General features: G+C 39.7%; 2 protein-coding genes and 1 pseudogene across 2 annotated transcripts; 2 read left to right on the top strand and 1 right to left on the bottom strand.

The window, feature by feature from the left end:
- The first annotated feature begins 759 nt into the window (after positions 1-759).
- LOC141443766 (uncharacterized) lies at positions 760-2799 on the top strand (annotated as a pseudogene).
- A 2560-nt stretch (positions 2800-5359) lies between these two features.
- On the top strand, positions 5360-15895 carry LOC141443683 (protein dj-1beta-like). The gene is made up of 6 exons (XM_074109028.1): positions 5360-5596; positions 5776-5878; positions 12489-12608; positions 13602-13716; positions 14582-14724; positions 15701-15895. The coding sequence occupies exons 1-6, from the start codon at positions 5490-5492 to the stop codon at positions 15803-15805; spliced, it is 693 nt and encodes a 230-aa protein (XP_073965129.1). The 5' UTR covers positions 5360-5489; the 3' UTR covers positions 15806-15895.
- LOC141443682 (uncharacterized) lies at positions 9329-12189 on the bottom strand. Its single transcript, XM_074109027.1, has one exon. It carries the CDS (start codon positions 11940-11942, stop codon positions 10464-10466), a length of 1479 nt encoding a protein of 492 aa, XP_073965128.1. The 5' UTR covers positions 11943-12189; the 3' UTR covers positions 9329-10463.
- Positions 15896-16431: the final 536 nt, after the last annotated feature.

The following is a 16431-nucleotide window of genomic DNA, read 5'->3' on the forward strand; positions in this document are numbered from 1 at the left end:
AGTATGGATTCTGGGTTTAGTCACAAGTCTCTTCGAAAAAAAATACTTAAATTAGTTATTTTTTATTAATTATTTATCTAAGTATGTTTATCCGTTGCCTAGTATCCATAGTACAAGCTTTGCTTAGTTTGGGACTAGACTAGGTCAATGAAGGCTATTGCGTATGAATTCACCGCTAGAGGCGCTAGTGTAGCGTGAGGTCTCCGAAATGTCAAATCTCATAGTTTTTGGGTGAGCTACGTGGGTTTATTTATAATTAGAATAATTTTGTGAATAATTTGCATTACCTGAAACTAATTGTGGCAATTATGCGTTACGGGGCAATGAATATCTGTGTTTTGAGACAGTTTTGTCTTTCGGAAACTTTTGTCCTCCCTTTTTTTCCGAACAAAACGGGACTAAGCAAAAAATTGTTAAAAAAATAAATTGAATAGAATTTTAGCAAAGTGACAGGAAAAACTGCCTGATAGAAAGTTAACAAGACAGAGCATGGAATGTAACTATTAATTAAATTGTTTGCAGTTTGTGTACTTTTTTGTAAGAATTAAATTCCGAAAATTTACTGGAACACTATAAAACATGGCAACACAAAACCATAGAAAATGGAGGCTTACGTTCAGAAATCGAGATCAGAAAATGAATAATTTCGCTCAGAAATAAACGCAATTTTAATATTTATCAAATTTCACAAACAAAATTGTAGTAATCTCTATACTTGTTTATGGCATGTTAAAAAAAGTGATTTATTACGTCGTACTGACTTAAGAAAATAAATTATTAAAAGCCAATTCGATGTTGATTTGACTTTATTTTATTGGCGACGAGATGGACGCCGAACAATTCGCGAAATTCCTGAGCGCTCAACAGGCACAACAGGAGCAAATGTTACAAATATTAAAAATAGCTCTCGCCCAAACACCGACACAGGCGACGGCTACTATGACACCAACAGATGGCAGCGTGACGAGCGCTGGTACCTCACAACAGCCACCCAGCAGGATGGCTGTAATTAAGACATTTTCAATGGAAAAATACAACCCCGCCAACTATCGGGTAAGCGATTACATGGATTTTTTCGAAGCCAAATGTACAATACATGGTGTAACCAATAATGACGCCCTTAAAAAGGATCTCCTTTTGAACAGCATTACTCCCGACATCTTCCGGGAAGTAAAACAGCACTCACACCGAATTTCGACACGAGCACATATAGCGATATACGCACAAATTACTAGACTTATACCGCGTCAAGAGAACACGATATAGAGCTCTCACAGAGTTTTGGAATTGTGTTAGAGATGAGAACGAATCGATGGAACACTACGCCAACCGACTAAAGAGCTTGAGTGAAGACTGTGATTATGACGACTATTTATTAGAACGACAACTCCGCGACAGATTCGCAACTGGGCTAAATCATACAGAATTAGAAACGGATTTAAAACAAAAGTGGCCAGATTTGAAACAAACGTACAATGGCGAAACCACAGAAGTCACATTCGCACAGCTCTTCGCCGTTGCTCAGTCCCGTGAACAAGCCGAACATGACACACCACCAACGAACATTAAAAGAATACAAAAGACCAAACCCAAACAAAATAACAGTCTACGAAATGAAACCTACCGAAGTCCACGCAAAATACGTTCCAACCAATGCCTTCGCTGTGGAAAATATGATACGCATAACTTTTCCAACTGCCCAGCCAAGACACATACGTGCGAAGAATGCGGCACTGCTGGACACTACGAAAGCTGTTGCATTAAATCTGGTCGAGCATACCTTGTGAAAGACAAGCCACAAAAATCACGACACAGGCTACAGCGTGTAACAGACACTACAGGCAATAATAGTTCAAGTACCTCGGAATACAGCAACTCGGGCGATGAATTAGTATGCAGTATTGCACAGGCGCATAACAAGGACTGTAAAAGAATCGATGTACTAATCAACGGAAAACGCTGCACTATGGACTGGGACCCCGGCTCTGCATATTCAATTATAAGCACGCAATTTTGGCGACAAATAGGAGCTCCAACTTTAACTAAAGCACCCAAGTTAAAAGCATATTGCAACTACAAACTAAAATCAAAGGGCTTATCAGAAGTGACAGTAGAAGTTGATAACAAACAGAAAATTGTACCTGTAGTAGTCATGAAAAACGCTGACCCGATGCTTTTTGGGTTACAATGGAGTGAGATTTTTGGGATGGAATTTCCAAAACCTGTATACTCTATCAAAAAGGTAAACCATACAACGCTTCAACATATCATAAAAAAATATGAACAACTTTTCGACGGCAAACTCGGCAAAGTAAACGACTATCAAGTTAATATCCATGTCAAACCAGGAGCAGAGCCTGTCCATCTACCGGCACGGCCTATCAAATTTGGAATGAAACGAAATATTGAAAAAGAAATAGATCGCCTTGTTTCTGAAGGGATTATTAATGAAGTCGATCCGAACTTGACGCCTGTGGAGTGGGCCACGCCCACAGTCAACGTCGTAAACCAAACGGTGATATTAGAATTTGCGGAGACTACAGAAGTACACTAAATCCTGTTCTTGTAAAACATCTACACCCAGTCCCACTATTTGACCAACTACGACAGAATCTGGCGCATGGCCAACTTTTTTCGAAAATTGATCTCAAAGACGCTTACTTGCAGTTTGAAATAGCACCGGAGTCAAAGAAATATCTTACCCTGTCAACGCATAAAGGGTATTTTCAATACAACAGAATGCCTTTCGGAATCTCCACAGCTCCGTCCATATTCCAACACTATCTGACAAACTGCTAAGAGATATACCCAAACAGCAGTATATTTTGATGACATTGCAGTGACAGGCAAAGATATGGACGGACATTTACGTACTCTTAGTATAATTTTTGAACGCTTGTTGAAAGCAGGACTCAAGGTTAATTTGAAAAAGTGCTCCTTCCTGAAAAATGAAATAGAATACCTCGGACACAAAATAAACAAAGACGGCATACGCCCTACTACAAAAAAGATTGAAGCTATATCCAAAGCAACTGAACCAACTAATTCAAAGGAATTACGATCATTTCTTGGCTTTGTCAATTTCTATGAACGCTTCATACCTCACTTACATGGACTTTGTGCGGACCTACATGAACTGACGAGCGGAAGACACCCATGGCGATGGACAGAGCGTGAAAGACACATTTTTGAAAAAACAAAGAAATGTATAGCCGCATCAAAACCCTTAACAGCATTTGATGAAAACCGCCCCATTTTCCTTGCTTGTGATGCTTCAGAGAAGGGAGTGGGAGCCGTGTTATATCACAAAAATGGAATCAATGAACAGCCTATAGCTTTCGCATCGAGGAAATTACGTTCTGCAGAAACAAAGTATTCTGTTATAGATCGAGAAGCTCTAGCGATTCTTTTTGGAATAAAGAAGTTTGACCAGTACTTACGTGGCACAAAATTTACCTTGGTGACTGACCACAAACCTCTGATACATATATTAGGCTCACAACGTAACCTTCCTAAACTTGCTAACAACAGACTTGTGAGGTGGGCACTAATAATAGGCAGTTACAATTACGAAATATGTTATCAAAGGGAGAAAATAATGTACTAGCTGATTGCTTATCAAGACTGCCCAACTGTGAGACTCGGCCATCAAAAACAGAACGAGTAGTACACAGAATTGAGTCACACCTTTTAGGAACTAGGATGGCTGATTTACATCTTTCTGAAGACATCTTGAGAGAGAAAACTGCTCAAGATAAGACACTAATGGACGTTTTAAAGTACATAAAAACTGGATGGAGAGAACTTGAATATACTAACGACATAAAACATTTCTTCAGAAAACGCAACGAACTCTCTGTAGAAAATAAAATCATTATGTGGCAAGGAAGAATGATTATACCAACAAACCTACAGCAAAAAGTTTTGACTTACCTTCATAGAGGTCACCCAGGCATATCAGCAATGAAAGCACTTGCTCGTTTCTATGTTTGGTGGCCATCGATTGACGAAGACATAGACAATTACGTCAAGAGATGTACTAGATGTCAACAACATAGACCACACAATCCAGAACTTCCCATTTACTCGTGGTCAATTCCAGATCAAGTGTGGGAAAGGATACACATCGACTTCGCAGGTCCTTACGAAGGCACCTATTGGCTGTTTTAAGTGACGCGTTGTCCAAGTGGATTGAAGTGAGACCAATGAGAAGCATTACCACTTTAAACTTGTGCTCCGTCTTGGACGACATATTTGCACATTTGGTCTACCACTAATGATCGTATCTGACAACGGACCACAATTCACGTCAACAGAATTCAAAATGTACTGTCAACGTCAAGGAATATTACATATCAGGTCATCACCTTATCACCCAAGAACTAATGGCTTAGCGGAGAGACTCGTACGCACATTCAAAACCAGATACTCATCCTCATCAGGCTCCCAGCAACAGCGTCTACAAGAATTTCTTTTCACTTACCGGATCACACCACATACCACTACTGGCAAATCACCAGCTGAAATCATGTTTGGACGACAGTTGAATTGTTTGTTATCGAACATACGACCAAACAAACGAAGAACTTGGCAGTACCAACACGTACAGGCCACTATAAATGAAACCACAAATAAAAATTCAGAGTATACGCCCGGTGACGCAATTTATCATAGAACACGATTGCAGAAAACCTGGCAACCAGGAGTCGTAACCGAACGGAAACATCGTTATGCTTACATCATTTCAACTCCAAGAGGTGGTAATATTCGCCGGCACGCTGATCATATCCGTCCTAGATTGCCATCGGAATCACTACCTGCGAACCCACCACTAGAAAACTCACATCAAGCATCATTGACAGATAGTCCTCCAGGAACACTGTCGTCACCACCCTTTCGAACACCCAATCCGACTCCTACTCAAACACCAACGCCACTAAGCATTCCCTCAAGTGCGGAAGTTTCTCCACCACCTGAAACCTCTTCTCCATGCAGCCAACACCCAAGTCCAGTAGCATCACCACAAGAGAACACCCAGGGGCACCACGTGCTGTTATGATCACCCGGCTACACGACGCCAAAGCCACCGGACAGTGCGACCCCTCGTCGACTCATTGAGGAGATGTAACGTGTTCGGGATGGGAAGGACGAATGTAGTAATCTCTATACTTGTTTATGGCATGTTAAAAAAAGTGATTTATTACGTCGTACTGACTTAAGAAATAAATTATTAAAAGCCAATTCGATGTTGATTTGACTTTATTTAAAAATGAAACGTAATGTTGCATTGCGATTCGTTAGCATAAAATTAAAATTATTACATTATATAAAGGTCAAAGTGATATAGTGACCTTTAATGATGTAATCGTTATTTAAAAACACAACTTTCTATCTAGTAGATAAATAAAATTAGCCCCGCAAAAGCTCCGCTCCGCCTAGCACATTGCAGCTAATCAAATATTTAAAAAGTTACGGCTGTCAACATTTTAATGTTATTCCGGAGAATTCTGGTCAAAACAACTTGTTTTCTACAAAAATTCTCGGCGGCTAGACGCGAAATACTTAATCCACTAGGATTTTGCAACTTTCAAAAAAGGTATGTCCATTTTATGGTTCTATACCAGCATTTTTATATGCTCTAAGCTAGGCTTTGGTCTAGTGTGATAAAAAAAATATAGGTAACCTGCAAATATTTTCTTCCACCGCTTTTTTTATATCAAATAATAATTCTTTGTACCATCTTCTTCTAAATTTTAATACTTTATCTTTCCCCAGTACGCTAACATCCAAAATGTCGAAGTCAGCGCTGGTAATCTTGGCTCAAGGCGCCGAAGAGATGGAAACCATTATAACTGTCGACATGTTGCGAAGAGCCGGTGTAAGTACTTAAAAATTTGCCTTTCCACCAGAGAGAGGTAGACGAGGATGCGTGGTGAGGAATGTGTCATGAACAGAGCCCGGAATCCTCATAGCACTTTTGAATTGTCATAGGGATGAAGAGAGGGGAGAAGTAAACAACATGCAGTCTTATCGCGAATGGGAGATCTCTGAGATAACCTTTGGATACCAACTTTTAGGAAATTATAAATAGAAATTAAAAATAAACAAAGTAGTTTAAATTCAAATAGGCCGCAATGATCACTTTTACACATCATTTTTTAAACTACATACAATACAGGGGGGTTCCTTAGTTACAAAACTAAACACTAACTATATCTACGTTCAGTGCAAGTGTAGAATGCTGTGAATGTGTGTCTGTCTGTGGCACCGTAGCTCTTAAACTGAGGGAGGTGGTGGAAAAATTTTGAAAAAATTCAGAATGGTAGTAAGTATATCAAACTTTCTGAACTTTCTGGCCCGCGTGGGAACTATGGCCCAAGCCCTCTCATTCTGAGGGAGCCTGTGCCTGCAGTGGACTATATAGGCTGGGATGATGATATCAAACTTTCAAGGAAAACTATAACGGCTAAGTGTGCTTGAGAATTATTAGTAGTTTAAGAGTAAATAGCAGCCTAAGGTATAAAATACGAAATCCTTAGGAAAATATTACTTATATTTTTCGTAATGGCTACGGAACCCTATTTTGGGCGTGTCCGACACGCTCTTGGCCGCTTTTAAATTAGTTGAAAGCCGGTTCTAGCAATTCTTTTTTTTTTTTTTTTCCTTCTAATATTTTAACGAGGCTTTAGCACACCAAATGTGACTATGTCAGCCTCATGGGGAGCCTCAGATATATACACCACACTAAAGACAGATATTACACTCTCCCTTGCACTGAAACCACGTCTCTGGATGCAAAGGCCCGTCCAATGAATCTGTAAATTCGCGTCGCTTCTTCTGAAAGCGGTCGACTGAGAATTACATTTACACCTCCATTAAACAAGCCCATACCATCCAAATACCTGACTCTGATCTCCTTATTCTGATCACATTCCACAAGAAAGTGAATAAGGTCTTCAGTCTTATCACATCCCATACACAAAGGTGATTGCACAACTCTCATCAAATGCAAAAAACAATTAAGTGGAATGTGACCAGATCGAACACGTAGTGCTGACACAAGAAGGCCCCTGGAAAGGCCGGCACAATCAAACCAGGGAACTTTAAATACCTTATTCTGCATGGTACCATACCAAATGCCCTTTGTCAACGATGCTGCACTAAAAAGTTCCTGCCATTTGGAAACGCACTCCTCCTTAGCCAGTTGCACTAATTCAGTACCATATGGCTTAGAAACACGATCAATCCCCCCTGTGACAGCCAGGCTAGCCAATCTATCTGCCCGCTCATTACCAGCTACCCCCACATGAGATGGAATCCATTGCAAAACAATTTGGGTGTGGTTACATTGCAAGAAATATATAAGTTTTATGACATCATAGGCTACCGGCATACCTCGGGAACCCGAGACACACTGAGCCAGGTGTTGAAGTGCACTTCTCGAATCCGAAAGTATAACTACCTTGCTCTTTTCAATAGTCTGAGCATATAAAAGAGCTTCATATATGGCAATTAGCTCTGCTCTCATTATACAGATTCTAGAATCCAAATTAAATTGCTTAGAGATGTTCAACTGTGGATCAAAAAATGCAGCCCCAACCCCCATACTCTTGGATCCATCTGTAAACAATTTATAGAATCCATCATATTCTTGAACCATCATTTGGATGACATTATTCTTAAGGCAATCAATTGGTACACTTCGTTTTGGTTTGCTTACACTATCTACAAAACATTTAACACAAGCCTGAATGTCAATATATGATACCCATATACCAATTGTATACATATCCAATATGGGAGCTCTATGCATATCTACCTCTCTAAAAAAATTGTTCACCGCGACAAGCATTGGCTTTGCTTTGTTGGTCCAATAACTAAGTTCGCACTGCCCAGACAACTGCTGCAGGAGTTCAATAGTTTCATCGCTCGATACAGAACCAACTCTGAGCCAGTAACGTGATGCCAAAAACTGTCTGCGGACTGAAAGAGGTGGCAAACAGAGTTCGTTCTGCATCACATGAATTGGAGTGCTCCGAATAAATCCTCCACATATACGCAAAGCACGATTCTGCACAATGTCCAACTTATTCAAGTGCGAGTTTGCACATGATCCATACAAGAAACTGCCATAATCTAATCTACTTCTAATCAATGATATGTAAAGACATCTTAGGTGTGTTGGGTGAACACCCCAAGAAGTACCAGCTAGAATTTTTAATATATTAATGTATTTATATACTTTTGAACAAATTTCTTTGATGTGCAAACCCCAACGAAGAGAAGAATCGAACCAAAGTCCAAGATATTTGATTTTTTTAACTACGTTCACCAAGTTGTTATTTATTTTTATTTCTATATTATCATATTGTCTTCTGGCTCTGCTGAATATACAAATGTTTGATTTCTTATCGGACAGTGACAAACCCATATCATTTAACAGCTCTACAACAAGTTCCAAATTCATGTTAATGTTATCAACAACAGAACCAAAGCTTTCCTCCACAACCTTATACATAACAAAGTCATCTGCATATTGAGATATAGAAATGTTAGATACTTTTTTGCAAATATCCATTGTGACAATATTGAAAAGCAATGGAGATAGTGGATCACCCTGCGCTAGCCCAAGATTTGTATGTCTTTCCAAAATGTTACTATTTAAGCCAAAGATTTGAAGTTTTCTACTGGACAGAAAATTCCACAAATACTGGCATATCTTTCTTCCAATTCCTATTCTTTCCAACATCCTCACAAGAAAGCCAATATTAACTCTATTATATGCGTTTTCTATATCGAGGAAGCAAGCGACAACAGCAGTTCCCTTTGACAATCCTATCTGAATAGTAGAAACTAAACGCACCAAATTATCAATACAGGACCTTGATCTTCTGAATCCAATTGTCGATGGTGACAAAAGACCTTGGCTCTCAACATACCACTCGAGCCTTTTCATAATAATGTAATGAAACACCTTACAAGGGCAAGACATCAGAGAGATTGGTCTTAGTGATGATGGTTGACCAGATTTTGGTATGGGAACCACTCTAATATTTCGCCACTGTGCAGGTACCTCGCCAGTCACCAGGACAAGATTATAGATATATAGAAGCATTGCTTTGCCAGAACTTGGTAAGTTGTATATCATAGTATATGAAATATTATCAGTACCTGGAGCAGTATCTTTACGCTTAAGTGAGTTAACAAGTTCTGGCATAGTAATTCCTCTCTCTAATATATTATTACAACTACTAGAAAATACTGGTAAAGGCTCTTCAACGGAATCTGGTGTCAATGATTGCAGCAATTCTGACGCCTTGGCTGGATCAAAAGTACTGTCTCCCCTTGGCTTCCCTTTCATCCATCTCATTTTTCTCCACATCTCTGAAGGCGAAGTTTCAGTGTCAATATTTGTACAAAATTCTCTCCATGCTACCGAACTTCTCTTCCTAATTAATTGTCGAGCTTTTGAGATTTTTATTTGCAAGGTACTAAAATTGCTAGGCGTTGGGTTTCTACGAAAATATTTTAAAGCTAGTCGTCTTTGTGCTACAGCTTCAGAGATCTCTGGGCACCAATATGACTTAGGGGAGAATTTGTTGGTTGGGTCCTGAGATTGTTTAATCCACGGTATAGATGTATCAGCTGCGGTATTGACGCCCCTGACGAATGTGTCATAATTTTGCTGAACATTTAGCGACCATTGTTGATTATCAAAAAACGAGCCTGTTTTATCCGTGTATTGCTTCCAATCAGCTTTTTTAAAATTTCTTCTTAAGATAGGAGTTTTAGATTTTTCGTAGCCAAATTTTAATTTTATTATTAAATGATCACTCCCTAGCGATTCATTTGAAACCATCCATGTACATTTAAGTGAGATATCAGTCGACGCAAACGTCACATCAGGAGAAGATTGCTGCAACTGGCCATCCGCTAGTCTGATCCTGGTATGAGCCCCATTATTCAGACAAATGTAGTTGTGCTCAAACATGGCCTTATATAGCTTTTCTCCCTTGGTGTCTGTCTTATACGACCATAGCAAGTGGTGAGTATTCATATCTCCTAATATAATAGTCTCTTTATCAAAAATTCCGAATAAACTATCCCAATCACTTTGTTTAATGCGCTGGGAGTTCGGACAGTATATAGAGACTATGTTTTTTAACCCTGCAACATTTTCAATAGTCACAATTTGTACCTCAAGGTTAGGATTAGGTGTATCAAATGTATAAGGTAGCAATTTAACCGATTTATGTGAGAAAACGCATACCCCTCCATAACCATCATCCCTGTCCAGTCTCAACACATTATAGTTGCTTATATTAATGCAATCCTGTTCAGATAACCAGGTTTCACTGATAAATCCTATGTGAACCTTGTCCTGAATGAAGATATTCTCTAATTCCTTTAACTTAGCCTTGATACTGTGCGCATTCCACTGAAGAATGTTCAAAACGTCAATTTTACTTTGTCTGGCCATCACAAGAGAAACTTAGGATATTCAGCAATGTATCAAAATTCCAACATTCCTTTAATAATAGTTTGATCTCCTCTGCTATATATCTCACTACCTTGTGTAATTTTTCTTCCCATCCATCCCTCGACATTAATATTTCCTTCATTTTTGCAATAAATCTCCTAAAAATCCCAAATCCTTGTTTATCCTTTTTACTATTCTGCTGGTTCTGCGGCCCAGTCTCTGACTCTTCTTTCTCTTCTCTGTCGTTGTTCTCCATAGGGTTTTTCCCTGCCAGCTTTTCTTGTGATACATTTTTCTTTGTTCGATTATTTTCCCCTTTTCCTGTAGCTTTTGGCTTATTTATTTTTATGTTTTTATTGGTGTTAAAATTACCTCTCTTTAGAACATCCACATATAAGGTAGTTGCTGACTGTGGAGTGGGATTTTCAAGCGTTTCTTCATGTTGAGGGCGGTCTTCAAATTCTTCCCTATCATCAAATTTCTCAGGAGTAGGACTACCCTCTCGAATTTTTAATAGTGCCCTCTTATAGGTACATTTGTACTCGGCCATAACTTCTCTCACCTTTTTCTCCCTGTGAAAAGCTGGGCACAGGCTTTTCACCACAGACATATGATTTCCTTTACAGTTGACGCATTTGAAAACACTGGCTTCACAATTTTCATGATCGGCGCCACATTTAGGACATATTGGTTTGTTAGATGGGCAAAAATTCTTAATATGGCCAAATTTCCAACACCTGCTGCACTGTGTCACAGGAAATATATATGGCTCGACTTCCATCCTTATCCCATATGAATAAACATATGTAGGTAAGTCGGAGCCTTTAAACCGTAAGCGTACCTTTTCACTTTTAGTCCATTTGCCCTCTTTGTCTCTTTTATTAAGCCTCTTTACATCTATGATCTCTATCCCACACTGTAACTCATCTTTTATCTTCTCATCCTCAATTTCCAAATCAACATCTCTTACTACTCCATAAACGTATGTCAGTTCATTTGTTTTTCGACAACTCCAGCCTCTGGATGTAATTTGCGTGCAGTTCACTAGTGTGCCAGCTGACTCATTGTCTTTAAATCGTATCAGTAGTTTATACGGGCTCCTATACACCACTTTTATTATCCCAGTAATATTTTCATCCTTAAGAAGTTTTGCCATACCAATTTTCTTTGGTAGAGCCTCCTTGCTGCTAATAGAAACTTCATAATCTCTATGTGGAGAGTCACGTTGGTCTCTTTTCTTATTTCTGCCATGTACCAAAGTGAAACCTTGCGTCAGCAACATCTCGTCAGACTCTGATGAGGCCTCTTCTCTCCCCCTTTTACGACCAGATTCACCCCGCTCCATGTCCTTGTTTTCCCATTCTGTTTCGGGCCCTAATATAATTTGACTGATTTCTTCTCGTGTCAAATTCCCACTCAAAATGGCATTGCAACTTTCTTCCTCATCCTCAGACTCCATCATAAACAAACCACTTACAACTTGACTTGAAAATGTATTAAGTTTGAATAAATATAATTGGGGTAGTTTAATAGTCACTTATACTAAAATTGTTTATTTCACTAAAATTAATCACTTTCACTACATTAGAATGTTAGTAAACAATGTGTACTCAGCATCACTGCAGAAATATTCACAGTTCAGATACTAACAGCCACTAATAGTCTAAAATTCTAAATATTTTAGGAGAGCAAGTCAAATCCTGACTTTTCTGTATCAGCAATCGTTCTTAGACATGTTTTATCAAAATCGGGTCAGCCGTGTTTAGAGATATTGAATATTGTAGTGACAGAGTCGGGGGTTTTCCAACTTTTTGTTGGTTAGGTTTCATTGTTAATTTCCTTATGTATTGTGATATTTTGTCTCAAATATATATATATATTTTTTTTTTATTTTCATTTACCTACCTATCCTCGCTCAGAGCAGCTCTCAGCTCATACTCCTCTAACCCTCCCCCTTATACATAGCTTTATCACTGTCCTTTAACTGCAGCTTGTCTGATTATTTCAGGTGACTGTAATACTGGCAGGCTTGGATGGCTGCACCCCGGTCCTCTGCTCTCGTCAAGTCACCTTAGTGCCAGATCAGTCGTTAGCTGATGCACTGGCTAACAAACCTGAGTATGATGCGGTAAGTGGAACTATCTGATAACATGGTGAAAGAGAGAGATAGAGCATCATTGTATATAGCCAGGGCCGTCTTTCACCTATTAGAGGCCCTGGGCACAACATGCTGCATTTGGTAAGCCTGATTTTCAGGCAAGAGTAGAGTCATCATCATGTCAGCTGAAAGACGTCCACTGCTGGATATAGGCCTCCCCCAAGGCTCTCCACTCAGACCGGTCTTGTGCTTTCCGCATCCACCGCGACCCCGCGATCTTAACCAAGTCGTCGCTCCATCTTGTTGGAGGCCTACCGACAGCTTGTCTCCCGGTCCGCGGACGCCATTTGAGAACCTGAGAGTAGAGTAGCTGTCGGTTATCATTTGGTAATGGAGTAGGGACTAGTCCTAGGGGGGCCCAATGCATCGCGGGACCCTGGGCACGTGCCCAGTGTGCCCAGTGGGGAAGAGGGGCCTGTATAAAGCAGTAGAATTGAAATTCCTGACTGAGAATTACATTATTAATTCAAACTCAATCTCACATTTATTGACAATAAAAAAAGTAAAAACACACTACATCACAACAAAGATACAGTCAAAACATGAAGAGGAGAAGAGAGAGAAATTAGAGACGTTGCGCTATAGTGTGATGCCAAAAGGACTCTGCTCAGCACACAGCTTACGGTTATTTCGAGATTATCCCTATCCCATGGGAATATCGGTATGTATGTACATACTAAATTCCACCCAAATTGTCCAGCCACACACGCGCACACACACACACACACACACACACACACACACACACACACACACACACACACACACACACACACACGTACATACAAACTTTCGCATTTATAATATTGTTTGTTTGTTTGTTTATACTCTTTATTGTACTAAATGGAAAAACAAAAAGGTTACAGAAAAGAAAGTAAAGTGTTAAGTACAAAGGCGGACTTATCCTCTATCTTAGTAGTACATAGCTACATATTATTTTATTTCTATTTGTATATGTGGCAGGTGATCCTTCCTGGGGGCCTGGAGGGGTCCGAGCGCCTCTCCAAGTCGTCCGTCGTCGGCACGCTGTTAAAGGAACATGAGAAAGCCGGCAAGATCGTCGCGGCCATTTGTGCTGGTAAACAGAGCTTTGCACTACGTAGCTACAAGTAGATGCCAGTCTAATTGCGCCATTTCATGAATTAGCTAAGGGACATCCGTCATATTGTTCAAAACTTACCGTTTAACGATTCGCCTAGTGACATCGCCTAGCAATATCGATTCTCTCTCGCTCGCTTCACTCGCTCGGCTCGTGCGTTGTGGTCACGATTAATACTAACCACTCCTCGCTTCGCTCGTCGTACCTAAATTTTTCTTTTTTTGGGCATATCACGATGTGCCCGGTATAGAGCTAGGAATATCGACGAATGCGTTGCTCTAATCGATCTGCCGTATTGTTTCTCAGGCACATCATGATATGCCTGGCCAACTTTTAGGCATATTATGAAATGGCGCCAGGAATTTCGTGATCTGGCGGGTTTTACGATTGGCCGCCGACAGATACATTTGGATTGTACAACAACAGCATAAAACGAGTCATTTTACCCGAGGCTTTCTTATAGCCACCCGAGCCGCCACGGCGATTGAGGGGAAAATGGGTTTAATGCTCGAGTTTTATACTCTGTTTTTCACTTCGATTGCGAGGAAATAAATAGCAACAGTGGAAATAATTGTTCACTTATTAGATGCCCTTTATTTTTCAAGCTATAAAATTTAGTTTTTTTAGTTTTTTATAAATTAAAAACTACAAAAAAAAATTACAGAAACTTTTTTGTTTGTGGCTGTTGACACCTGATCGCCTTGGTGTTAGACGAAGATTTTACTTTATGCACTAGAGCATAAAAAGTTCATTTTATGTCGCGTCGCCTAGATCCGTAAAGACAAAGTTTACGAGCATAACAAGTGAAAAGGTTTGTTTTGATTTTGACTTTGTATTGTTCCAGCGCCCACAGCATTTGTGGCCCATGGCATTGGTCGCGGCAAGAAAGTGACCTCCTATCCGACCACCAAGGATCATATCACAGGAGACTACACTTACGTGGAGGGAGAGAGGGTCGTCGTTGACGACAATGTTGTTACTAGCCGGGTGAGTGCCTACAGGCATAGTGAAATAGAAGTAAGTTCACTTCAAACAAAAGTAGAACGCGCGGTTTAAATTGGTTGGCGCCGGTACGCACACACTGATGATTTAAGGTGGATTAAGTTTTCTTTAGTCAAGGCTGCGCTGCCGTCGGCGCCTTACGTTTTGATTTTAGCTCGCTCGTCTTGCGCGATGATCACCTTTTACGTTCGCGTACTCGTACGTACGTATTTTTTGTATTAGGTATAGTTGTAAATTTGTAGTACATAAGTGTAGTGTAATAGTTTCGTGCAAGGACACATGAAAAAATAATAGATACCTACCCACCTATAATTATATAGTATTATGGGCGAACATGTGGCTCTCGCATCGGTCTGGTCAGTCACCAAAGACGTTGTGCACAGGCGCCACGCCAAAATTCGTCTGGAACAGACGCGTAGGCCTGATGATGATGATAGTTATAGTATTATGTGTACGTAAACATGAGTATTATATACACAGTCGCCATATCGCCAATCCGGCGAATTCATAAATAATATTTTTAACTTTAGTATAATAATATAGCGCCATAAAATCTTGTTTGTCTGACACAGACATAAGACAATTTTAAGTTAACTTTGGTAGACAATTAATCTAAAATAGACATTGACAACCCTAAGCGTCTGCGCCGGAGTAGGCAGTTAAGTCTTCTAAAGGGTCGGAGTTTACATATTTCTCCTATTTTACTATGCTACAGGTTTTTAGGGATGTATTTTTCATGAACCAATAGGAACGCCTCATTTACCTCGCCTCGCTCCGCTCAGCTGTTTCCACCAGAGATGTGCTGTGCAAGGATGTGTAAATGAAGCGTTTCTATTGGTTGAAAAACACATCCCTCGCAACACTCTGGTGGAAAACTGCGTTATTAAGCAATCTTTTCACAGGAACATCTAAAAAGTATGAAATAAAAAAATACCCTATCAAATACTAATCTTTTTTTCAGGGTCCCGGAACCGCCTACTGGTTTGGGCTGTCCCTGATCCAACTCCTGGCTGGCAAGGAGAAGGCAGACGCCGTCGAAAAGGGAATGATCATTAGCGGTTATTAAATCTCCTAATGAGGGTTTCACGCAGGCGAGATATCGCTAGATGGCGTTAGTGTCGTGAGCTCCGTTTGACGTTTGCTCGTGATTGGTTAATAGTATTTTATGCAACAGTTGTATAACAGGGTTCAAAAAAGGTGAGTGGCGCGAGTTACGATGTGAGCTTTAGCGAACATCGTAAGAAAAAGACGCCACGAGCTTTTTTTGACTTACTTATACAACGTTGCATACAATACTTTTTCTTCGACTGGGTACTTAGTAATTACAATACAAAATTAGAGAAATAGTAAACTTTAAACGTTTTCATACTTTAGTAAAAAGTATGGCAAACGCAAAAAGAAGGTAAACAAGAGATAAATATGAAAATTTTGTTTTTGATTAACGTTTACTTGCCAGTGATGATGTTAAAATACGCGTTACTTATGTTGGCAGGCTATGGATTATGCTCGGAAAATTTTTATTCTGTATAAAAGCCATATGAAATATGTAATATAACTGGCTGCACCTTAGCATGTACGAATTAAGAAAAAAAAGTAAGTGGTTACAGTATCGTTTTAGCAACATTACGATACAGTGCTGTTATGGGGAATAGACAATATAGACTTTTCCAGAATCTTGTTATGTATGCTGTT

Source organism: Choristoneura fumiferana, chromosome 28, assembly GCF_025370935.1.
Source record: "Choristoneura fumiferana chromosome 28, NRCan_CFum_1, whole genome shotgun sequence".
Lineage (NCBI taxonomy): Eukaryota > Metazoa > Arthropoda > Insecta > Lepidoptera > Tortricidae > Choristoneura > Choristoneura fumiferana.

Coding starts and splice junctions, on each gene's coding strand:
- LOC141443683 (XM_074109028.1), top strand. CDS start 5,490: ATGTTATTCCGGAGAATTCTGGTCAAAACAACTTGTTTTCTACAAAAA. Junction 12,609..13,601: donor ACAAACCTGAGTATGATGCG/GTAAGTGGAACT, acceptor TATATGTGGCAG/GTGATCCTTCCTGGGGGCCT. Junction 14,725..15,700: donor ACAATGTTGTTACTAGCCGG/GTGAGTGCCTAC, acceptor TCTTTTTTTCAG/GGTCCCGGAACCGCCTACTG.
- LOC141443682 (XM_074109027.1), bottom strand. CDS start 11,942: ATGATGGAGTCTGAGGATGAGGAAGAAAGTTGCAATGCCATTTTGAGT.